At 44.4% G+C, this 23,561-nt stretch overlaps 2 protein-coding genes and 1 long non-coding RNA gene across 12 annotated transcripts in view; 2 read left to right on the top strand and 1 right to left on the bottom strand.

Moving 5' to 3' along the window:
* The first annotated feature begins 80 nt into the window (after positions 1 to 80).
* On the top strand, positions 81 to 4,063 carry LOC107150368. 2 transcript variants are annotated; one of them, XR_001504578.2, is made up of 2 exons: positions 81 to 194; positions 462 to 4,063. It is a non-coding gene; the product is annotated as an uncharacterized LOC107150368 (long non-coding RNA). The 2 variants fall into 2 exon arrangements; XR_007342245.1 differs by having other exon boundaries at positions 90 to 383.
* Pigw (phosphatidylinositol glycan anchor biosynthesis class W) lies at positions 3,873 to 7,521 on the bottom strand. The gene is made up of 2 exons (XM_015495362.2): positions 7,057 to 7,521; positions 3,873 to 6,087 (listed from the first exon to the last, which is right to left on the bottom strand). Exon 2 carries the CDS (start codon positions 6,075 to 6,077, stop codon positions 4,563 to 4,565), a length of 1,515 nt encoding a protein of 504 aa, XP_015350848.1. The 5' UTR covers positions 6,078 to 6,087; positions 7,057 to 7,521; the 3' UTR covers positions 3,873 to 4,562.
* Positions 7,522 to 7,628: 107 nt separating this feature from the next.
* Positions 7,629 to 23,561, top strand: part of Myo19 (myosin XIX) — a 29,925-nt gene continuing 13,992 nt past the window's right edge. For 8 of the 9 annotated variants that reach the window (XR_007342224.1, XR_007342226.1, XR_007342225.1 and 5 more), the window contains exons 1-13: positions 7,629 to 7,815; positions 8,483 to 8,586; positions 9,837 to 9,982; positions 13,080 to 13,218; positions 13,582 to 13,730; positions 15,803 to 15,916; positions 17,787 to 17,919; positions 18,572 to 18,641; positions 19,194 to 19,296; positions 20,163 to 20,259; positions 20,377 to 20,453; positions 22,307 to 22,397; positions 22,800 to 22,971. Coding sequence is in view for 3 of the 9 variants with exons in the window: in XM_048787912.1 (XP_048643869.1) it covers positions 9,971 to 9,982; positions 13,080 to 13,218; positions 13,582 to 13,730; positions 15,803 to 15,916; positions 17,787 to 17,919; positions 18,572 to 18,641; positions 19,194 to 19,296; positions 20,163 to 20,259; positions 20,377 to 20,453; positions 22,307 to 22,397; positions 22,800 to 22,971 (1,157 nt within the window). In the remaining 6 variants the exon portion in view is untranslated. The remainder of the gene's footprint in view (positions 7,816 to 8,482; positions 8,587 to 9,836; positions 9,983 to 13,079; positions 13,219 to 13,581; positions 13,731 to 15,802; positions 15,917 to 17,786; positions 17,920 to 18,571; positions 18,642 to 19,193; positions 19,297 to 20,162; positions 20,260 to 20,376; positions 20,454 to 22,306; positions 22,398 to 22,799; positions 22,972 to 23,561) is intronic. The other variant, XM_048787914.1, reaches the window with a different exon arrangement.

A 23,561-nucleotide genomic window follows, 5' to 3' on the forward strand; every position in this document is an offset into this window, starting at 1 on the left:
CCGTTTCCTCTCCAGGCTCAGTCAGCCGCTCGCGCCACGGGGAGTGGGGGAGGAAGGAGGGGGACGTGGGGAGGGTGGAGCAGGGAGGGGCCCAGAACTCCGGGCGGGGCCCCGCCTCTTATCGCGAGACTACAGACCGCTGTTCTCTGGTCGCTGCCTTCGAAATCCTCGCAGAGGAGACGATATGAGAGACGGTGGGTGCTCCCCGAGTTTAGATACTTAAATAAACCCAAAATAGTGCTGGTACGAGGATTATGTAGATCTAAACCTCAGTCCCCTTCTGCGCGGTACTGGGAACAGCTCTCCCCGGGGCCTGGAGTAAAGGGAGCCAAATGTAGCAGACTCCAGGCCGACCCACGGGTCGAGACCCAGTGAGGACTTGGGTAAGTGGTAAACTGAGGCTTCCTTGGCCAGGGAAAGCAAATGGGCGCTCAGAGACAAACTCTGGCCTTGGTTTCCAGGCTCTTGACCACTAGGTCGCCTTCCACGACAGGAAGATCGGAGGAGGAAAGGGCCCTGCCAACCCTGATTCATCCCGGGCAGCCGCATTACTATTTTACGGACTCATCGAAATCCTGCCAGGGGGTGAGGAGTAACGAAAAATACTCATGTGCTGACAGGTTTTTTGTTGTTGTTGCACTAGAAGCATATTAGACTGGACAGTGGCTTTTGTAGGTGGCCTGGCCAAAGGAACTAATTAAGCTGAGTTAATGTTAACTTAGGGATTCCCTTGGGCAAAGTACCGGTGATGGCCAAAGGCCCTTCCCTTACCATCTTCCAGAAGCAGCCCACTGCCATGTACTCAGTTCCTACCTTGCAGTCATTAATGCTTGTTGTAAAGCCAGAATAATTGTTGGGAAGTATCTTGCCTATGAAAGTCTTGATGATTTTTAAGGATAGAGCCATTTGCTACAATTACAACTGATTAATCTTTAGGACAGATCTATGCGTCCTGGTAGAATGAGCTAGAGCTGTTACTGACCTTTAAAAAGTATTTTGGTCATCACACGAAGTCTAAGAAATTCACAATAAAAATACCCCATAATGCATCCTTAGCCATGTTGACTTAATGACATTGTGTGGTCACTGTTAAGGTAGGTGACATAATAAACTGGAAGAACCATTGTTAAGTCCCAAAGGTATTTTATACCTTCACCATGTTAGGAAAGAACAGTGGATCATTAGCTTAAATCCATTAAGCATATAGGATGTGAGTGTGGCTTCAGACAGTTCAGAGTACATAGTCAAAATTTGGACATTTTTAGAGAATCGTGTTTTATGTAAAAACATTCAAGAAAAATATTGTGGCTTTTCTAGAAGTGCTCCTTTAGACACTACCAATTAATGTTAAACTTCATTTGGATTATGTTTGAGAATGAAAAGCTGAATATGTAGTAGCCAATTTTAATTATGTTCATTACTAAACACACACCAGATACTAGCAAAAAAAAATGATAGTTGATTAGAATACTTTGTATTGTTTTCACTGATATCTACATTGTTTGATGTGGTAGTAAATGTCAAATACATTTAAATTACTAGTTGTCCAAATCTGAGGATTTATAAATTTTCTTTTTCATGAGCTGACATTAGGAGGATGTCCTGTCAAAAATAGAAACACATGCAGGGTGCAGTGGCAAATATGTGTAATCCCAGCTACACAGGAGGCAAAGGCAGGAGAATCACAATTTGAGGCCAGCCTCAGCAAATTAGTGAGACCCTTTCTCAAATTTTACAAAAGGGTTGGGGATATAGTTCATATGCTAGTGGTAGAGCACCCCTGATTGAATCCCTGGTACTGCAAAAAGGAAAGAAAGAAAAGAAACAATTTCCCTTAAATAATTTTTAAGGAAAATAATATTCACAAGTTAGAATGTAAGCTCCTTGAAGGCAGGGTCTTTGTCTTATTTTCTGTTTGTATCATAAGCATCTATCCTGATACATTAGAACCCAGTAAATCATTGCTGATCTTTTTCTTCTGTAAACTAGAATCAGGTATGTGGCTTTGCATACCAATTCTCATTTTTATAAATGCTATTTCATTAGCTTTTTCTTACATGACTTTCAGAACTGAAAGTGTGGTGGAAAAAAACAGTACACTTTGTTCTTGTATGATTCAGTATATGTAACAACCAAGATGTAAACTGAAGCCAGAGACTGAGACAGGAGGAATGCAAGTTCAAAGCCAGCCTAAGCAACTCAGTGATACCCTGTCTCTAAATAAAATATAAAAAAAGGACTGGGGATGTGGCTCAATGGTTAAGGGACCCTGAGTTCAATCCCCAGTACCAAAGGGGAGGGGGGAGACCTAAACCTAGAGACATGTAAGAGCTAGAAAAGTATGAAGGACCAATTAGTGAGAAAAAGAAACAGACCAATTATAAAACATACTCATAAAGTTATAACTTACTTTAAATTACTTTTTCTAAATGAGCAAATAATATGGGTGAGCATTTCTCCCCTCCTCTGATTGCTTGAACAGATAAATTGTGGAGTATTGGCTCTGTGACATAGTTAGCAGGAAAACCAGTCCCCTTTCCTAGTCCTGCTTAATTTACATACTGTAATATTGTTGATTGAACTTCAAAAGTCTTACTTTTTAATTGAAAATAAAATCTGGTTCTTATTTTAATAGCTCTATAACTATTCCACATACTGATTTCTTTTGGGGAAAATTCATCTCAATACTCCAAATGTAATCAGTTGTAATTAGCAAATATAAAGTGCCACCTTAATGTTAAATTAGCCATACATGTAACAATTTGAAATGAACTAATAGTATGATAGTCACATTTAAAACATATATTAAAATAAATTTGGGGACTGGGGCTATAGCTCAGTAAGAGAACTTTCCTAGCATTCAAGAGGACCTGAGTCCAATCCCAAGCACTGTAAAACATTTTTTAACTAATTCCAGAAGCAACAAATTAAAACAGTGATCTAAAATTTAATATTAGGGGAAGTTCCAGCTGTTCTACACTATATAAATAATCCAAATTGCTTACCAAATATAAACTTCTTTCTGACCATCCCTTAGCTATTTTTGTAGTAGTCAGATTTCTACTTGAAAATGGAATTATAGGCAAATTGTAATTGATTTTTTGCCCCCTCTAAACATAGAACATTAGAACTGGAAACTAAGGATTTTTAGGATTCTTAAAATTTTAGATTTTGAGCATAGGTCTACTTGGAGTAGACTTATGAACATGACTCCAAATCTCAGACATTAGAACAGTATAACCATAGTTTTACTAAAGTAAACCAGGCAGTTGATGACTTTCACTTTTCCCACTGGTTCTTTTCCCTTTAACATAGTCAATGATCTTCCTTGCTACCTTCTCCAGCTCACTGCCCACATCTTCCCTTTTCTTGAGTTCCAGCCTTCTTTCTATTGATATGCTGGATTCCCTCCTCCTCATGGACTTTTGCTGAAAGATTCATCCTATCTGGAATACTCTCTGCTGTTTTACTGTCCCCCACACCAACCCCATCCCTCAGACACAGATAAATTTATCCCACACATCAACTTTGATTCCGTACTAAATGGGTTCTTGGATTGATACTCAAGGCCACCTATACTTTTTTTTAAAATCACTTAACAGTTCAGTTGTTTAATGTGTTTTCCCCAACTACATTGCAAGCCCCAAGACACCAGGAAATGTTTTATCATTGTCTCCCAAGCACAAACTAGGCTGAAATATTTTAAAGCAAAAATTGTTTCATAATTATGGTGCAAGCTACATCATACAATATAGTCTATTCTTTGGAGCATTTATTTTCTGATTTCATAAGTATTTGATTTAAACTTCTTATTCCTAGGCTTTATTAAAAGACTAAAGTTAAGCAGTAAAGGAGTATTGACAGTCCACAGCTCATACTGAAATATTTTAATGTAAACATTTCAATTAACAAACACTATAAAAAGTAGTACAATCAAAAATAGACTGGCAAATGCGAAGTTTTTGGAAAATAAAAGTTCTCACTGTCCAATCTTCCAAGCGTCAAAACTGTGAAGTTTCTTTAAAATACTGGCATTTAATAAATAAACTCTAACAAATCAGAAGTCTGTATTTCTTCCTCATTGGTGTTTTATGTAATTTTGAGATGCATTAATGAAGCAGCCAGGTGCAATGGTACATGCTTATAAACCCAGCTACTCAGGAGGCTGAGGCAGAAGGATCTCAAATTGGAGCCCAGCCTAAGCAACATAGAAACCCCATCTCTAAAAAGTACAAATAAAAAAAATATAAGCCAGGCATGGTGGCACATGCCTATGATCCCAACTTGGGAGGATGAAGCAGGAGGATCACAAGTTCAAGTTCAGCCTTAGCAACCTAGCAAGACCCCGTCTCAAAATTTTAAAAAGCACTAAGGATGTAGCTCGGTGGTAAAAATGTCCTGGGTTCAATCCCCAATACAAGAAAAAAAAAATACTTTCATAGAGGATTGGAATTCTTTATAACAAAGTATGATTAAGACTGGGTTGCTAACAGCAGATTTTCTCCACACTTATTCTTCCCTATTAAAATCATGTTGCTCAAATATCATCCTGTCACTACTGATTACCAAAATTTTATAGTTTTACCTTGCAAATTAAGTAAATATATAATTAAACAGTTAGTAAACATATAGAGTTTGAGTAAAAATAAGGCCCATGAGGTACTGCTGTGTAATGTATCTACTGTTAGGTTGATCAGACCAGTTGTTATATTTGACAGCAAGAAAAAAATCAGCTGGTTTCTGTTCAGAGCTGTGATTAAACAAAGACTGGATTCTTTTCTTTCAGCTTCTGGAACTAGAGAGTCTGAATGCTTTTTATTTGTAGAAGATGCTTGGGTAAGTTTCCAAGAACATGGTACTAGAGCCCCTTTAACTAGAAATTTGGCAAAACTCAAAATTATATCACTCAATACTAAAGAACTAAGAAGGATCAGGCTAGAAGCAACTATCCACACACAAAAGGCTAAATTGGCCATTCTTCGGGACACTGCTTCTACATTTACTTGAAGTATGTAGAGAGAGATGAAGAGGCTAATAGCTGCTAGTAGAAGACAACATGCTACTTTGAACCAGTCTTTGATATGTGTTCTATTCTTAAGAATATGTAACCCTGTTTGTATGCCAGCCATATATATCGCCACATACCCCAAATTAGAGATTATTCCTTCTCGGTTGGCATTTAAGAAACCAACCCTTGAGCCACTGCCATCAGTGCCATATAAAATTAACCTCCTCAGGGGGGTAAAGTCAAGGGCTAGCTGGTATAACATGGCAATGCTGACTGCCACCATCCAGGATTTATTTAGGGGAATAATCATTAAAAGCAATGATGTTATCAGTTTCACAACTATTATGGTAAAGAAAAAGTTCCAGTGAACTCCATACTCAGTTAAATGTTCCTGATAGCCTATGGATTTTATAACAATTAACCGTCCTAGTCCCAGGAAGAATAATGGCCAAGAAGAGTACAATGATTTTGTAAGATAATAAAATCTGGACCCTTTGGTATATTTTCTCCTGACCTCTGGACAAACCATTGCAGTCCCAAAAACAAAGCTGCCTACTCCCAAATCCATTGCCCCTGTTCCATAGAGCTCAGTTTTGGCAAATCTTCTGGGAAAAAGTGGGAAGTCCACAGCCAAAATGGCAATAGCTGTAAATATACTGTTAATTACACGGTAATAGGTAATGGCTGGATTGTACTCTGATTCTAGACTGATTTTCATGAATTTTTCAAGGATTTTCTGGGCAGGCATTCTGGCATAGCACGTTCTCCTTTGGTAAATTTGATAGAGCAGCAGCCCTCCGCAACAGATCAATATAGTGATATGCTCAGGAAGGATAATTGAAGGCAAAATGGTCAAAGTGTACACCAGGGGAACTATTAAGACAACAAAGTCAATGAAGAATCGAGTTCTCCAGGTATGTGAAAAGGAACACAAGTGCTGTGAGAAAATGAGCAGGAGCCCTCTGCACAGGATACAGAATGCAGGAAAGCACAAGCCCTGGTTGATTTCCAACACGCTGGTTCCATTGAGGTTACTGACAAAAGCTTCTTTCATCTGTTTTTGAGACATTTTTCCCTTCCTGTGAAAACAAGAGCAAAGATATAGAATTGTGGAAAGCAACATTCTTCAGAAATCGGCATACATATGTACCCAATTTAATTTTACTCATTTCCAGATTTCAGAGCCAAACTTTAGGCCCTAGTGATTTCAAATCAGGTGCAGAACCTAAGACTTGTGATGATTCCCCTTCCAAGGACTGTGGTAAGTTGCCAACATGGATGCAGTAGGATAGGCATTTTATACAAGAGAGAAATTATTGGTGGAAACCTCTTCTCAGTATACACTCACAAAGGTGAACTGGGGATCAAACTGTAAGACTGGCATCAAAGGCAGAAATTTCTAGGACAGCGCATAGTACTCTACATTGTTTAATGAACATTGTATACACATGACTAATCACTTTAAACCACAGGAAGAGGGAGAGAAGCTGTAAGTACACTTTGTAGTTGAGGTCACTAGTTTCTGTTGAGAACCTCTGTACCTACAGCCTCTGGAACAAAGGGCGAGACTTCCTGAGCCCCAGGTTGCTCCTTCCCTCATTTAACGGGCAGCCATATTTTCAGGTTAAGATGCATCACGCTGCATATACAAGGGCTAGCTGCTGCTTTAAAAAAAAAAAATATTTTTTAGTTGCAGGTGGACACAATACCTTTATTTTATTTTTCTGTAGTGCTGAGGATCGAACCCAGGGCCCCACACATGCTAGGCGAGCGCTCTACCACTGAGCCACAACCCCAGCCCTAGCGGCTTCTTTTTAAAGGCATAAAGAACACCTCTCTGCCACTTATCAACGTCTCAAAGGTGGCACACTGGAAGAACACTTTTGTTCGCCAAACACGAACCATATTAATTAAATGGGTATATGCGCGCATTAAGGCCTGTCGGGTCCTGCAACAGTATCACCTTAACCGGTCCGAATCGGTCAGCCTGCACAAGTCCTTTTCCTGAGAGACGCCCGCCACCGCCATGCCCTGCCCTTTTACCTCACCTGCTCCAGGTGCTGCAGGCGTCCCTGCAGGAGGGTCGTCCGCGCCGCCAGAGAAGCAGGCTCCCATGGAGCCCGCTGCTTCCGCCTTCCGAGCGGCGCTTCCGGCCGGGGCCTACTCTTCCGAGCGGCAAATTCCCCGCGGCCCAGCCGGATGTCGCATGTTTCCCCGCCCCGCCGGCTCCCTACGCCGGTCCTCTGTAGGGCTTCTGTAGCCCAGACACTCGAGTCGTGGCCATGGGCGGGTCAGTGAGAGGAGCGGGAAAGGCGCGTGATGCGCCTCATCCCGGCCCCTCAGACCCCACAGCGAAGCCCTGTCAGGGAAATCGGGTTCCAGGAAACCGCGTGACGCTTGGCTACGGCGACCTCCACCAAACGGGCCCAGGCACACGTGTTCCCCATGCCCAGACCCCCGGAACGGAGGCTGCCGTAACACCCGCTTCTACCCTAGGGTCTCGAGTAGTCCCTGGTGGAGGCCGCAGGCGGGACCCCCCAGGCCACGTGCGCCCCGCGTCGCGTGTGCGCGCCCCGCCCCAGGGGAGGAGCCGGCGGGCTCCCGGCCACTTAACCAGAAGAGCCGCGGGCCGGCTGCGATCCGGCGGTGCGGACTTTCTCTCCCAGGCTTTTGCTCCCGGCTTTCCTCCCTCCCCCTCCTTCCTTCCCTCCCTCCCCTCCCCTCCCCGGGATCTTCCCGCTAGCCCGCCCGTCCTTCCAGTCGGCCCGGGCGGGGTCTGCACGCTCGCCAGTCGGGCCGTGGGATCGGTGAGTGCCACCCCCAGCCCAGATCCGAAATCTCTAGCGGCCCTGAAAGGTCAGGGAGGCCAGTTTTTCCTACAGGGCCATGGTAGAGGGGGCATCTTCCCCTCTCCTCTCTAAATCGCCGTTTTCTTTCCATCTTCCCTTTTCTTTTTGACATTCTCGTGTCCCAGGAGGAGGCAGCCCAATTCTCCCGGTCCTTGCCCAAAACAAGGACCTTTCAGGGTCACTTTCCACCTTGCCTGCGCGGGGCGGGGGAGGAGTCCCAGCACTGGGTCCCGGCGCCTGCTCCTCTCCCAGCCCTATCCAAGCACTGGGGAGGGGCGTTTGGTCCCGGGAGGGGTCAAGGGAGCCACGCCCTGGCCGAGGTTGCGTCCACCTTCGTGGGAAGGACACACTCTGCCGGTGCCAGGTGCTTTCGGCGCGGCATCTTAGCCGTGGCACCATGGGCATATTGCCCAGTTCCCGCCAGGAACCTGGGGCGGGGCCAACTGGTCTCTCAAGACCCTTACTCAGCTGTTCTCCGCGGCTGCCCTCCCACTGCTCTTGGAGCCAAGAAAGAAACTGAGGCTGGATAGGAGGAGGAGCTGGTGATCAAGTTGCCACTTGCCTTGACTTGGTGTTTCACCTATTCATTACTCTCTTCTGCCCACTGTGGTCACGCCCTTTTCAGAAATTCGTGGTAACCACGAACTGAGCGAGCGAGCTGAAGCAGCCCGCAGAACTGGAGAAAACCGCTCTAATCTGACGACTCCAGCTAAAAGCTGACGCTACATGGTAATAACCAACATTTGCTAAGAGCTCTCATAGGTAGTAGCTTATTTGAGCCTTAAGTTAGCACTGTGAGGTCTGGATATTATTATTATTTCATTTTGCAAATGAAAATAATAAGGTAGCTCTTGTGATCTGCAGTAGTGGGGTTCTGAGCTTTGGATTCCAACCCCACACCCTGGTATGCTCCCCCAATGGAGCTCTCTCAAGATGAGCTTTCAGTTTAGGGAGCTTTGTTCTCCTTGAGCCTCTAGAGACCTGTGCGTGGCTGTCTCTTGGAGGGGTACTGTCAGTGTTCAGAGTAAAGGTGTCCAACATAATCATGCTGCCCCTTTCTACCCCTTTTTCCAGTTTCCAAGGAAGTCTCTATCTCTAGGTTCTTTGAAATTTAGATGTATCCAGAGCCTTCAGAACTCTCTACCAGGATTAATCCTTTCCAGGTGCCCCTTATCCTCATCTATTCTTGTCCGAGGTATTGAGGCCTGGGAAATTCCAAATCCGAAGATAATTTACCTTTCTTCAGAGACTGACATAGGCCTAGCCTTATAACACTCCTCTCACCTTGAAGTTGACACTGATTCCACCTGAATTCTACCCAATTAACATTATCAACCCTCATTTGCAGTGCTAACAATATTTATCCTCTGTGTGTATTCAGATTTGCACTTTGAATGGTGCTTTCAAACCATGATTTTATTGACCTTCACAACCACTTGTGATGTATCCCCATTTTCAAGTTGGGGGTTCCAGGTAGGTATTATAGTTTACCCAAGGTCACACACCCAATGAAAATGGCTGAACTGTGATTTCCCTTTCACATAGCAGCTTTTCTGGAGCTTCAGGTGTTGACTCCAGTCTCTCTCCTCCGTACCAGCTGAAATTGGATGTTTCCATGTAGGGTGAAGAAAATAGGGCATGAGGCTTTCTGACACCCACGTATCTTCATCCTCTGTGGCATACTTACCCAGAAGATTTACATCCCCACCACAACTCTAACCCTAAAGCTGTAATAAAACTGGCCCTGACATTTTACTAGAAAGGAAGCATCAGCAGTTAGCCTGGGGAATCTCTGGAGGCTCTCATCAAAGTTTCTCCTGTTCCCTAATTGGCAAAAGGAAAGGACAGACTCTCACTCTCTGCCCAGACCTGCCCTGGTTCTCATTTGATTCCTCCTCCTCAGAGGGAAGAGAAGGAATGAGTCACCCTGGAGAAGCTCTCATCTGTGCGTGGCCCTTGTCTTCTCTCTCATGCCACAGACTTTGGGATGACTTCTCTGAGATCCCTCCAGACCTGAGCCCTTTGCTAGAGCCATGCTGGTGGCCCAGTGACCAGGTGATTAGCACTCCGTGTGCCTGCGACCCAGGACCCTGGCTCACCACAGTGAAGCAGGATGCTCCAGCAGGTAAAACCTCAATCTTTTGTAACCCAGGCCTTTGCACACTTAAGACACCTTCCCATCTTTTGTTTGCCCAAATGAAGCTTCCACTGGCCTAACCTGGAAAAACAGGAAAGATCCCTTGAAGGCCTTTTCTTTTCTGTCTTCAGATAGTATTCTAATGCTTTTCCTGATAACTCATTTGAATCAGTTCTGTTATAGTTTTTAGTTCTTTTCTTTAGGGACTCCTTAGGCATTTTGGTGAACAGAGAGGGAATCCTGAGAGATGCCTCTACCAGCATGTATTGTTGAAGAACAGTGGAAGCCTTAGGCTTTCTCGGAGTGTTCTTTGAGACTGAGTCTTAATAAGAAGGAATTAGGTAAGTGGAAAAGGAAAAGAAGCAGTCCAGGCAAAGGGATTAGCATGTGTAAAAAATGTGGGCAATGACTGTGGATATACAGAAGGATTCTGATTAATGGATCATGGGGTGCATGAAACCTCTTACTCCAGGCCTCTGCTTCTCTGAAAAAGCTACTGTCACCTCTGGCCTATAGGATTCCAAATCACCCTTCACTGTGAAGCATCTTCTCATACTAGTATCATTCTTCATATATAGTTCTTGATCAGAGAGAATGACAGAATATATTTGCTGAAATTTTGTTTTATTAAGTGTTGCACAGCACTAGACTGAGGCAGATGTTTAAAATGGTACCTGTTCAGGAATTTATGGTCTAGTGGTGGTCTAGGTAGATAAATGCCTGAGACTCAGCAATATAACCAAGTGTGGGGCAGGCCAGCCAAAGAAGCTATAGTAGATACTGCCATTTGACCTTTCTTCTGTTTGGCTCATGAAACAGGCTTGAAGTTTGAAAGAAGCAGGCAGGACCGTTGTCTGCTCTGGGTTTTTAATTTTTTTTTTTCCATTATTAAAAAGTAGTTATGGGCCAGGCACAGTGCTGCATACCTATAATCCCAGCAGCTCAAGAGGCTGAGGCAGTTCAAAGCCACCCTGAGCAACTGCAAGGCACTAAGCAACTTAGGGAGACTCTGTCTCAAAATAAAAATGGCCAGGGATGTGGTTCAGAGGGTAAGTGCCTCTGGGTTCAATACCCAGTACCCCCTGCCAAAAAAAAAGGAGTAATGTTCACTGTAACCATTCTAGCATCTGCCCTGTGTTGAGCCGTTGTTGTGTGCTCAACACTTGTAGGCACTGTGCTACATGCAATTTTGTTTAATTCTTAATAACATCTCCATGAGAAAGATATAGTATTATATACTATACAATGGTATTGTATCCCAATTCTGGTACTAAGACTCCAAGAAGTTAAATGTCTTTATCAGAAATTTGGAAAATAAAGATAAGGAGAAAGAACATTAAAATTGTCCATAAGCTTAGAGATAATTAACATTTAGAGACTGTTCTAGATTTCCCCCTCAAGTATATATATATTTTAAAACTTATAAGGTATTGTGTTTTCTTGTAACCTGCTTTATTTCATTGTATGGTGTTCCAAAATTTAAGCAGTCTACCCTCTTGATGTTGTGATTACTGTCCATTTTTTACAATCATAAATTCTAACTAGGAATGGTGGTACACGCCTGTTAACTCAGCAAATCCCTTTCCTTCACTACGGCAAAAGAATTGCAAGTTTGAGGCTAACCTAACCTCAGCAATTCAGAAAGACCCTGTCTCAAAATTAAAGGACTGGAGATTCAGCTCAGTGGTAAAGTGCCCATGTATTCAATCCTCAGTACAAAAAAAAAGAAAAAGAAAAAAAAAAAGACATGTATAGTTTTAGGGCCCTTGCTCTATTGCCTAATTAGAAGACCAACCTTTATAACAATAACAAATGTGTCATATTTCAGATGCCTTTCTAAACACTTTTCTATGTTTATCAGTATCTATGAGGTAGGTTCAGTCCCCATTCCATTTTACAGATAAGGAAAATCAAAATGGAAAAAGTTTAAGAAACATAAGATTGTATAACTACTAAGTAGAATCGGGATTCAGACCCAGGTGATCTAGCTTTCAAATGCAGGCTCTTGATCATTTTACTCCACTGCCTCTGGTTGGATCAGAGCTTCTCATAACTTATAGCTATGTTTGTGAGTGAGGTTTTTTGTTTTTCACTAGAGAGAGGGGTTTGCATAGATTCAGCTGTGCTGACTATGTTACCCTAGAGGGAATGAAACTGCCTTGCAGATTATGGTGGGCCCAAAGTTCAGAGAACTGGCAGCATCTTTGGAAGAAACTCATTGCTGGGCTTCTCAGATGAAACTTGCCACCATGGCTTGACTCCCTGAGGGATTTGAACTTCTGGGGCTCACCAGTCTCATTGGAAACCCACACGTGTCATGTCACAGACCTTGTCCTTCAGAAGCAGATTTCAGCCAAGGGTCTGTCTTCTCCTGCCACTCCATCCTTTCTATTCCATTCTTACCACCACCCTCCGCCAGGTGACAAACAGGAATGATAAGGGAGGAAAGTAGGGAGATGAAACATATGGAAAGTGTTGGCATCAAAGATAGGCAAAGATAGAGCCTGTTCCCCTTGGTGCAGGTTCTTGACCTGTTGCAGCCTTCTGAGCCAGGCATCTGCTCAAGCAGACCCAGGTTGGAGGGAACCAATTCATTGACTAGGCCAGATTTAGTCTCAAGAGGCAGGTGACGAAGGCATGAGGCTACTTTTTTGAATGGTCTCTTTAAAACAAGGTCCATCCATGTTCATTTGTCTTTCCATACTCCTACAGCAGCCCCTCTCTGGCTTCTCCAAACAGACTCAGTAAGTCTGATACCATAGAAGCTGACTTGGCTAAAGCTTTTAGCAGAGGAGATAGCATAGTATTTATTGAACATTTACTGTATGCAAGGCCCTGACTAAATGTATGTCTCTTCTTCCCCAGAGCCCTGAGTTTGTTTTACATTATCTACAAATAAAGGTTTGGCAAGGTTAAGTAAATTACCTAGTTTCATAGGACCAGTAAGTGGCATAATTGAAATCTGAACCCTGCTAGACTCTGATTGTAGAGTCCTGTTATTTTTCTACTCGGGAAGCTCTCAACATATTAGCTGCTAGCTGGTCTGAGTCCCAGCTCTCATGGTCCTTACATTGTTCTTTTCCAGTTGAATGGCCACAGTTCCAGCTCTCCTGACCAAAGCAGAGTGTCCCTCAGAGAAGACATACAAGAGTTCCTGAGTGGGGAGGCCCCACTGCACCAGTTAGATGACCTCACCAAGGTGAATCCTGTGACACTGGAGACAGGTATGGGCCTCCCTCTCCTGTAGAGTGCAGTCTCCAATGGGCAGAGGTGCAATGAGAGTATCCAGCACAGCTTCCCCAGTTCAGACCAAGACAAGCAAGGCTTCTGACCTGGAGCCAGGCAGGCCACTCCAGACTTCTGCCCAGGGGAGCCTGGCAGCTACACCTGGGCTCCCCAGGGCAGGCTTGGTCCAGATTTGGGGCTCGTCTTAATTAGATCTTGTACCTATTCATCAGGGAGTTACTAGGATCTAATAGAACTTGATTAATCACAGAGGGAGGGCTGATAAGCAGATGTGGGTCTGTCTATGTGTGTGGAATTATCTGTATTTGAGGCAGACTTTGCTAAAAGTATCTCCACCTCAGTTCTAAGGTGCCTGCAGGCCCGGTACATGGTGGACACATTCTACACCAATGCTGGCTGCACCTTGGTAGCTTTGAATCCCTTCAAGCCTGTCCCTGGGCTCTACTCTCCAGAAATGATGAGAGAGTACCATGCTGCATCTCAACCCCAGGTAAGGCTCAGCTGTTTCCTATGGCCTCAGGGCTCCTATGAGCCTATCTGCAGATAGGCTCTTAGACCTATCTGCAGATTCCCCATCCTTATCTATCTATTTACCAGCCATATCGTCATTCAAAACTGAGTGCCATGGCTCTGCCCAACAGGCACTCTCAGAAATTTGGACACAAAAGAAATGACTATTGAAAGAAGGTATGAGTTGGGGAATAAATATTTAGCTAAATTTGGAACCTAAAATAGGCATATAGATTGAAGGATGTTTTTTCCCTTAATTTTGGGTTTATTCATAGGAAAGGATTTTCAAAGACATATATTTAACTAACCATCTTTTTAGAAAAGAATAAAATCATACACAAAAGGATTGCCCTAGAAAAGTCAGCCCATGTTTATAATAATAAATTATTTGGGGAAATGGGGGGGTGGGGGTGTAAACAGAGAATGGGCTCCTTGTTGTTAAAGTATTTGATATGTTCAGGGAGAGGCAAGAACAAACTTACTGGCAGGAGGGAGGCTGTGGGAGAGAGGCAGTAGATGAGAGTAGGACTAGGAGAAAGTGGGGACTGTTTGTGAAGAGTCTGAAGCCCACAGCAGGCAGAGTCCACATGGCTGCTTCATCTGGGTGGAGGTAAGACTGCAAACAGAGCCCACTGGGGAAGCAATTACTCTGGGAATTGAGTTCAGGAAGGTGACAGGAGGCAGAGAAAACAGTTGGAGGCTTTGTAATAGTCCAGATGAGAGGTGGCTGGGACAAAGACTGGTGGCTGATGATAATTCTGAAAGCATCCTCAATGCTCCTTCAGGAGGCTGTAAGTGACCATTGCTGGCTGGACTGGCCAGGCATCATGTAGATGGCCAGGCTCTCCAGAAGTTCATGCATGGGGAGTCATCCAGGTAGAATCCAGGGAAGTCTGTCCTGATATTAAATACTGTCATCGTTGTCTCAAAGGGAAAAGTCAGGTCATGGTCTGTTCTGTTTCCCCAGTACCCAGCACACTGAGGAAAATTAATAGTTGTTGAAGGAAAGGAGAACAATGGTTTTGGAATTCAAATCACATGGAAATACTTACTTACTGAATGGCCTTGGAAGGTTATTTAATTCCTCTGAACCTCAGATGTCACATCTATGAAATATTAGCTATTCAATCTTACTTATGTACAGATTTCTTAGTAACTTGTAAGAAAGTTTTTTTTTTTTTTATAGATTACAAAGTACAATAACATAATAAGCAACAGAATAAGACAAATAAAACAACGTAAGGGCCAGGTGAAGTGGTGCACACTTGTAATCTCAGCATCTTTGGGCGGCTGAGGCAGGAAGATCATAAGTTCAAAGCCAGCCTCAGCAACAGTGAGTTGCTAAACAACTTGGTGAGACCCTGTCTCTAAATAAAATAAAAAATAGGACTGGGATGTGGCTCAGTGATCAAGTGTCCCTGAATTCAATCTCTAGTACCCCCCCCCCCCAAAAAAAAAGGAGTAATGTTCACTGTAACCATTCTAGCATCTGCCCTGTGTTGAGCCGTTGTTGTGTGCTCAACACTTGTAGGCACTGTGCTACATGCAATTTTGTTTAATTCTTAATAACATCTCCATGAGAAAGATATAGTATTATATACTATACAATGGTATTGTATCCCAATTCTGGTACTAAGACTCCAAGAAGTTAAATGTCTTTATCAGAAATTTGGAAAATAAAGATAAGGAGAAAGAACATTAAAATTGTCCATAAGCTTAGAGATAATTAACATTTAGAGACTGTTCTAGATTTCCCCCTCAAGTNCCCCCCCCAAAAAAAAAAATAATAATAATAAGATGGGAACATAAAGTGTCAATGTCACTGACTGCTAACTGCTTGAGACCAGCACTGCTTCCAGGCAGAGAGAATGTGAATGAAGTCACTATAGAAGTTCCACAGTTGGACTTAACACTGTTAAATCCAGGAAGTTTTTCTGGAGAAAGTATCCTGGCATTTCTGTTGGCAGCCTCCCCATCTCAGCCATCATTGGCTCAACTACTTCTTGAAAACAGAAATTTTCTCACATGACCATTCCCTTTTTGATGTTTCAGAAACTGAAACCCCACATCTTCACTGTGGGTGAACAGACCTACAGGAATGTCAAGAGCCTGATTGAGCCAGTTAACCAGTCCATTGTGGTCAGTGGAGAGAGTGGTGCTGGGAAGGTAGGAGGACCACTTTTCTACCTTGTCAACTCATAACTGTAGAGAGGCGGTGGTCTTTCCTTGTGGAGTCATTTGCTGCCTTGTCATTCACAGATAGGCTGGCCAACACAGAGAGTCAGTATACCATAGTGGGTAAGCATTGGGCCAGAATTCCAGAGACAGGTTCCAATGCAGGCTCTCCTACTAGCTCTGCTGTCACCTGGGGTAAAATACTTTCCCCTTCTTCTTGAAGTTCTGTGCCAGCACTGAAAATAAAGTAAGCTGATGGGAATTCCAGTATAATGGTTATGGGCACATCAGAAAGGTTCTTAAGCCAAACTGGCATGCTGGCGCTTGCTTGTAATCCTAGCAATTTGGGAGGCTGAGGCAGGAGGATAGCAAGTTCAAAGCCAGTCTTCTCAGCAATTTAGCAAGGCCCTGAGCAACTTAGTGAGATCCTGCCTCAAAATATAAAAAGGGCAAGGGTGTAGCTTAGTGATAAAGTACCCTAGATTAAATCCCCAGTATCAAACAAAAAGGTAGGGGGGCTTTAAGCCAGGCATGGTGGTACATGCCTATAATTCTAGCTATTTGGGAGACTGAGGCAAGAGGATCACAAATTTGAGGCCAGCCTCAGCCATTTAGCATGGCCCTAAGCAATTTAATGAGACCCTGTCTCACTAAAAAGGGCTGGGGATGTGACTCAGTGTCCCTGGGTTTAATCCCCAGTACCAAAAAGAAAGCTTCTCTGTCTTTCTGTCACTATAAATCCTAGATTGATAAGAGAAAATATGACTGGTTTTATGCCAATAAATTATGCAACTTAAGATAAAATGGAGAAATTTACTTGAAGACCCCCCACCTGACTACTAAAGCTCACATAAGAAGAAATAATGTAACCTGAATAGCACATATCTATGAAAGAAATTTAAGTCAGTTTTTTTTTTTTTTTTAAGAGAGGGAGAGAGAAAGAGAGAGAGAGAATTTTAATATTTATTTTTTAGTTTTCGGCGGACACAACATCTTTGTTTGTATGTGGTGCTGAGGATCGAACCCTGGCCGCACGCATGCCAGACGAGTGCGCTACCGCTTGAGCCACATCCCCAGCCCCTTAAGTCACAGTTTAAAAAAAAAAAAAAAAACTTTCTACAAAGAAAGCTTCAGGCCCAGGCAGCTTTACTTGTATTCACCAAACATCTAAGGAAGAAATGTTACTAAATCTACCCAAAGTCTTTCAGAAAATAGAAAAGAGGGAACATCTCCAGCCTCATAGAAAGATCTAAAGAATTTGCAAAAAACAAAAATCACTACTACAGCTAAAAAATTATAGAGAGTTTAGTGAAATGATAGGACATGAGGTCAATATATAAAAATCAATTATATTTCTATGTCCTAGCAACAAATAATTGGAAATTTAAAGTGAAAATTTACCTCATTCAACTGATTGAAACTAAAGAATTTTTATACTTGGGCTGCCTGCATTTAATCAGAGCTCTGTCATTTACTGATCTTTAATAAATTAAATTTTTTTTAATTCTGCAGTTTTATCATTTTAAAAACATGTGCATAATTATATCTGCCTCTTTAGGGTTTGTAAGAAAACACAGAAAACCGCTGTAGTTCAGGGCCTCCATGGAGTATTCAATATTAGCTGTGACACTGCCCAGGTCCCCTCATTCTTAGTGCATTCTCTGGAACTGAGATGCACCCTCCCATTTCACAATTATAATGCATTGCCAAGGCCAGAGCTGAATTCAGTAGTCATTCATTTGGTCAGCAACACACATAGTGGTTCTTAGAAGAGCATACTGGTGGACACCACTTCCTCAGGCAGGCTTGATAATAGGAAAGAACATGGACACAGCTCCCATGAGGCTGTTTTTTCCTGCAGACATGGACGTCCCGCTGCCTGATGAAATTCTATGCTGTCGTAGCTACCTCACCCACTTCCTGGGAGAACCACAAGATTGCCGAGAGGATCGAACAGCGGATCCTGAATTCCAACCCTGTCATGGAAGCTTTTGGTGAGTTTAGCAACCTCTGTACTATACTTCAGTCCCATTTCCTCTCTAGGGTTTGCCACCTGGCATGAAGAGGAACACTGCTCTAAGACCCTCTCTGGGGGTTGGAGGATGAGTGTATTCTTCACTGCCTTGGACCCCCAGCCTTCTCCCAGTTCCCCCCAACCTCCTTCCAATAAAGGGGATGTCATTTGGTCATCTTGCCTTCATCCTAGACACATGTAACAGTGTTGAAGAAGACCTGGTGACTCATCTAGTCCAAATCCTATCTTTCCATTCAGTCTCCAGATGGTTTAAAGGAGATTTGTCTAAGGAAGCATAGCTATTGGTGTCCTTGATGAGACTGAAGCCCAGATGATATATCTTGCTGTCTGAAGCCAATAATGACAGTGTGTTGTTTTTGACCTCCCTTCAAACAAAAAAAGTTCCTGATGCGTAGGCTTGCTCATTCCACCTCCTTGCCAGGAAGTTCTAACTCTTCTGCATTTTGCTTGCCAAGGCCTGAGTGCCCTTTCCCTAGTCCTGTCCCCCATGATGTAGAAACCAACAAAAGGGCTTTTAGGTGACTTGAGGATGGGCAGCCATGCCCATCCTTTTGTCCCTTTGGGAACTCTAAAACCTAGGGGAGTTATGCAAACATAGGTGTTATTTGTAGGGAATGCATGTACACTGAGGAATGACAACAGCAGTCGCTTTGGGAAGTTCATCCAGCTCCAGCTGAACAGGTAATTACTGTTGCCTCCTTGGCCCTGGTGGTGGGGGGGTGAGGGGACTGGCCAGGGTTTGGAAACTGCTGGGGCTATCACCAGCCTTGGCCACCTCTCTGGGCAGAATTTGTCATGTATGTGTATGAGAATATTTAGGATCAATAAACTCTATAGTGATCTTTGAACCTTGAGAATCATAGTTGCTCTCACCTTAGGAACTGGAGTGGTGTTCTTGACATGGCCTTTGTATTCCTTGGCTTATACCCTTGCTCAGGGACTTCTAAATAAATTGCTACCTCTTTGGGCCATAACCCTGAGCTTTAAGCTACAGCTTCTGCTCATGCCTTGGGATGGGACAAAAGCCATATACAAAAGCCATGGCCCTGCCCACCTAAGCTAGATGCAGGGGAAGTTCCCAGAATACCTAAGGACATTCTAAGTGGTTCTCAGCCTACTAAGAAGAATAGGTTGGCAGGGAGTTGCTAGGTGGCAGTCTGGTACACGTTAAGTGCTGAATAGATGGCTATTGAATAAATAGACAACTAATGGGCTCCTACCTTTTTGTGCAAGGGCCCAGCAGATGACAGGAGCTGCAGTCCAGACCTACCTCCTAGAGAAAACTCGTGTGGCCTGCCAGGCTTCCAGTGAGAGGAACTTCCACATCTTCTATCAGGTCTGTGCCAAGAGGGACCTATAGTGCCCACCTGCAGGGCAGGGCTGGGTCTGTCTCCAGGTCTCCATAATGTTCCATGCCTGGCTCCTTCATCTGATTTTTAGTAGTGCTGCTTATTCCTCAACTTTTTCTTTTTCTTTTTCTTTTTCTTTTTTTTTTTTAATGTACTAGGGATTAAACTCAGGGGTACCCTAATACTGAACTACATGCCCACCCCTTTTGTTTTTTTGTTTGTTTGTTTGTTTGTGTTTTGTTTTGTTTTTTGAGACAGTCTTGCTTAGTTGCTGAAGCTGGCCTCAAATTTACAATCCTCCTGAGTAGCTGAGATTATAAGCAAGTGCTACTGTGCCCAGCTTATTCCCATAAACTAATATGGAACACTTCTGCTTCATATGAGACCTGGGCTTCCAGCACAGTTTTGGCTGAAGAGTATGTTCTGCCTCTTTGTCAGACTAGAAGATTTCAAGGTAGTCTGTTTTTAGGGAACTGTGTCCTTTACTAGAATGAGGCTTCCCTAGACTTGTGCCCCTTTACTAGACCCCAAGGTATGGATTGTAAGTCTCCTTGTTTTAAGAAAGGGAGCATCCTTAGGTAGAGAAGTACCACTCCAGTCAAGATAGGGGTTCACCAGGCAGGAGCTGTAGTTCTTCACTGAACTAAAGGCTTTCCCAGAGCAGGATTTTTTGTGTGTGTGCATCAGATGGGAGATATCCAGGATGACATTTGCTTCTTCTTTTGTTCTCATTCCTACCCTGGGCTCTCTCAGTTTTGTGACATTATATCCATTTCTCCTATTATCCCAACCCCAGGCCTGTGGAGCCTGGGCTACCCTTGCACTCCCAGTTCACCTACCCACCCTTCCACAGATATGCAAAGGAGCCAGTGAGGAGGAGAGGGTCCAGTGGCACCTCCCCAAGGGATCCACCTTCTCCTGGCTGCCCAACCCAGAGAGGACTTTGGAAGGTAAGTGGAGCTTCACTCCACACCCTGGATTAGCCCAACAGCACATGCCCACTCTGCACAGGGTCTGCTTCCCTTGCCCTCCTGCTGCTCCTGCTCATCACTGGGTTTCTTTTTCAGAGGATTGTTTTGAGGTGACCAGAGAGGCCATGCTCCATTTGGGCATCGATACCCGCACCCAGAACAACATCTTTAAGGTCAGAAGAGAGCCATGCTGCTCATATTGGTAGAGGTGCCAAGCAGCCCCTTCCATAGCATCCTTCCCTGGACTTGAAACTCTTGCCTTTCCCTGAACATCTAGGGCTTTGGGCCGTACCACACAGTCTCCAAGGAGCCAGTCGGTCACCTCTCCAGGGAGATGAATAGTGGGGCTAGATGGCCATAGAGGACAGGATAGTACATAGTGCTTGAGTACAGAACATAGTATAGTGACCTATGTGACCTAAGATGGCTTGGGTCAGTTATTACTGCAGTTATGAGAATAGAGAAATAATCCTACCACATGTTTGTCTTAACAATTTAAAATTTAAAAATCATAATCATACTTCTTAGCTCACTTGTTTTTTTTCAACAGTGCCTTGTGTGTGGAGATTATTTTCATTTTACTCTTAAGAAAACCAGAGAGGTAAAATGACCTACCTAAAGTCAATATCACTCTGTAATAGAGTAAATTTGTTTTTTTGTTGTTTTTTGTACTGGGGATTGAACTCGGGGGGCACTCGACCACTGAGCCACATCCCCAGTCCTATTTTGTATTTTATTTAGAGACAGGGTCTCACTGAGTTGCTTAGCACTGCGCTTTTGCTGAGGCTGGTTATGAACTTGCGATCCTCCTGCCTCAGCCTTCTGAGCTACTGGGATTATAGGCGTGCCCTACCTGTCATAAATTTATTCAGACATAGTAATTCCAAAGTCCAGCCTTTGTTTTCCTCTCCTCTCTCCACTCCCATCTCTGCTCCTCCCTCTTGGTCATGTGCTAACCCCATGCGTATCCCCACAGTGGCTTCCTCCTACGTTCACCTTTGCTGACAAGACTGACTGCCTCCCTCCCCCTCACATCCTCAGCCCCCAAAGCAAGAGGACAGGCTAAATAGGATAGGGGGACAGCAGGGACAGAAAAGCTACTTCAGGGAGATGACAGTGCAATGGAAATTGACTACCTCCAGATGGGGGCTGCTCAGACAGGGAAGGTATTATACCCAGTATGGACACTGCCAGGTAAGAGGCTGGAGAGAAGGACATCATATGGGAACAAGACCAGGAGTGGACAACACTAGGAGTCCAGGCAGGAGTGCTGCTGGTTTGGGGGTGTATCATATCACCCTCTACCACAGCCATACTGCCCACTGGGCATAACAGTTCTCACCTGGATAGGTTGTGGCCAGTAGTAAAAGGAGGTGACTTGCCTAGGAACGGCAGAAAGGGCCCTTTTCTTCTAGTCCGAGGGTTTTAAAGTTGCTGGGCCTGGAGGGGTTTTCTTTCCATAGCTCCTGTGGGTTTGTCCATGTATTTGTGTTCAAAGGCAGAAGGGTGGCACACACTATGGAGACCAAGATCTCAGCTGCTCTCCAGGATGGGAATCCTAAACCCAACAGGGCTGAGAAAGGGCCCCAGGAAGCCAGAGCCAAGCCCCCAGCAGACACAGAAGTAATCCTGGCCTATAACTGACAATCAGTTTTCCCACACAGTCTGGTTTAGAGAGTGGAGGACAGAGGGACAGGTGGTTGGTACACATGGGGGCCCACTGGCTGCTCTGTGAAGCATCTGAAGACAGACGCCCCCCTGGGTTCTAATCCTGCCTTTCCCCCTCAGAGTATCCTTGGGCTTAGGAGTCAGCCTCTCCAAGTCCATCTCTCCCATCTCCAGCACATGCATCATCATAGCACATGCCTTCTAGGGCACTGGAAAAATGGAGGTGATGCATATACCTTGTACAGATCATGGTTGGGTGTAGTCGAGAGCTATTCTTAAGTCTTGTCCTGATTATATTCAGAAGGAGGGCTCACTTCAGTCCTCTCCTGTTTCTGACCAACCCTTTTTGCCCCCTCAGGTCCTAGCTGGACTGCTGCACCTTGGCAATGTCCAATTTGCAGACTCAGAGGATGAAGCCCAGCCCTGCCAACTGACGGAAGAGGCCAAGTGTGAGGGGCGAGGGAACAGGAGAGTAGGGTGGGCCCTGGCTAGAAACTACAACATTGGGGGTTAGGAGGGAAACTAGAGGATGGAAACTGTCTGCTGTAATCTACTCCTCACCCTGTCTCTGGGGAGGTGGACATGATCATATCCATCTTACGGATGAGAAAACGAGAGTAAAAGGGTCTAATAAAGTCATTGTTCCACAGATGGCAGTGTGGGTGGGGATATAGAAGTCCTGGGTTCATGTCCTGTCTCTGCCACTTATGGAGGCCTTTGGCAAGTCTCTTTGCCTGTCAAAGCCTAGGTCTCCTCTGTCCAGTTGGGTGAGTCATGGTTCCACTGCGAGGACTTCACAGTGCTTCGTAGTTTGAAGAGTGGTTTGCCTAAGGAGGATTTGCCTCTCCCAGGCTCTGTCAGGACATCAGCCTCATTACTGCAGCTCCCAGAGGACATGCTGCTGGAGACATTGCGGATTAGAACCATCAGGGCGGGCAGGCAGCAGCAGGTGTTCCGGAAGGCCTGCTCCCGAGCTGAGTGTGACACCCGCAGAGACTGTCTGGCCAAACTGGTCTATGCACGGTGAGCAGTTACAAATGTTGGACCAGACACTGGTGATAGGCAGTAGATGCAGGGACAAGGTTGGGGGGTGTCAGATAAAGCAGACTGGTTTCTCAGCAGGGAATGCCTCCCATGTTTTTTCACTTCTGTTTCTGAGGGTTGAAGGAGAGTTTGCCATATTCCTGACCTCAGTTCAGCTACAGGAGCTTGCTTTGTCATGGGCAACAGGCAAGGAAAGCCTGCTTAGCTGTCTGCTGGCAAAGCGGGCCTCAGAGGTGAACTGGCATCTTCACAGTTCTAGGTTTAGAACGTTGGGTGGATAGGTTCCACTCTCTTCTTGGACCCTGACACTTAAGACCTTGTGTTACTTATCTGGGGAGCTTGATAGATGGTGGTAGAGCCAGAGGCTCAGCCCACAGGTGTGGGCAGCACAATGGGGAAGGTGGGCTCCTGGCCTTTCCCAGTGTGTTACATGAGCATCCCCAGTCCCGGGCCATGTGGTCAAGGACGGTCTCACCTTAGGCTCTGAGAAGCTTCAGGGTGCCTTGTAAGTTCTTCCAGGGACCCAGAATCCTCTGAGATTATGGAATGAATAAATATATATATATATA

This window comes from Marmota marmota, unplaced genomic scaffold (assembly GCF_001458135.2).
Source record: "Marmota marmota marmota unplaced genomic scaffold, marMar, whole genome shotgun sequence".
NCBI classification, from domain to species: domain Eukaryota; kingdom Metazoa; phylum Chordata; class Mammalia; order Rodentia; family Sciuridae; genus Marmota; species Marmota marmota.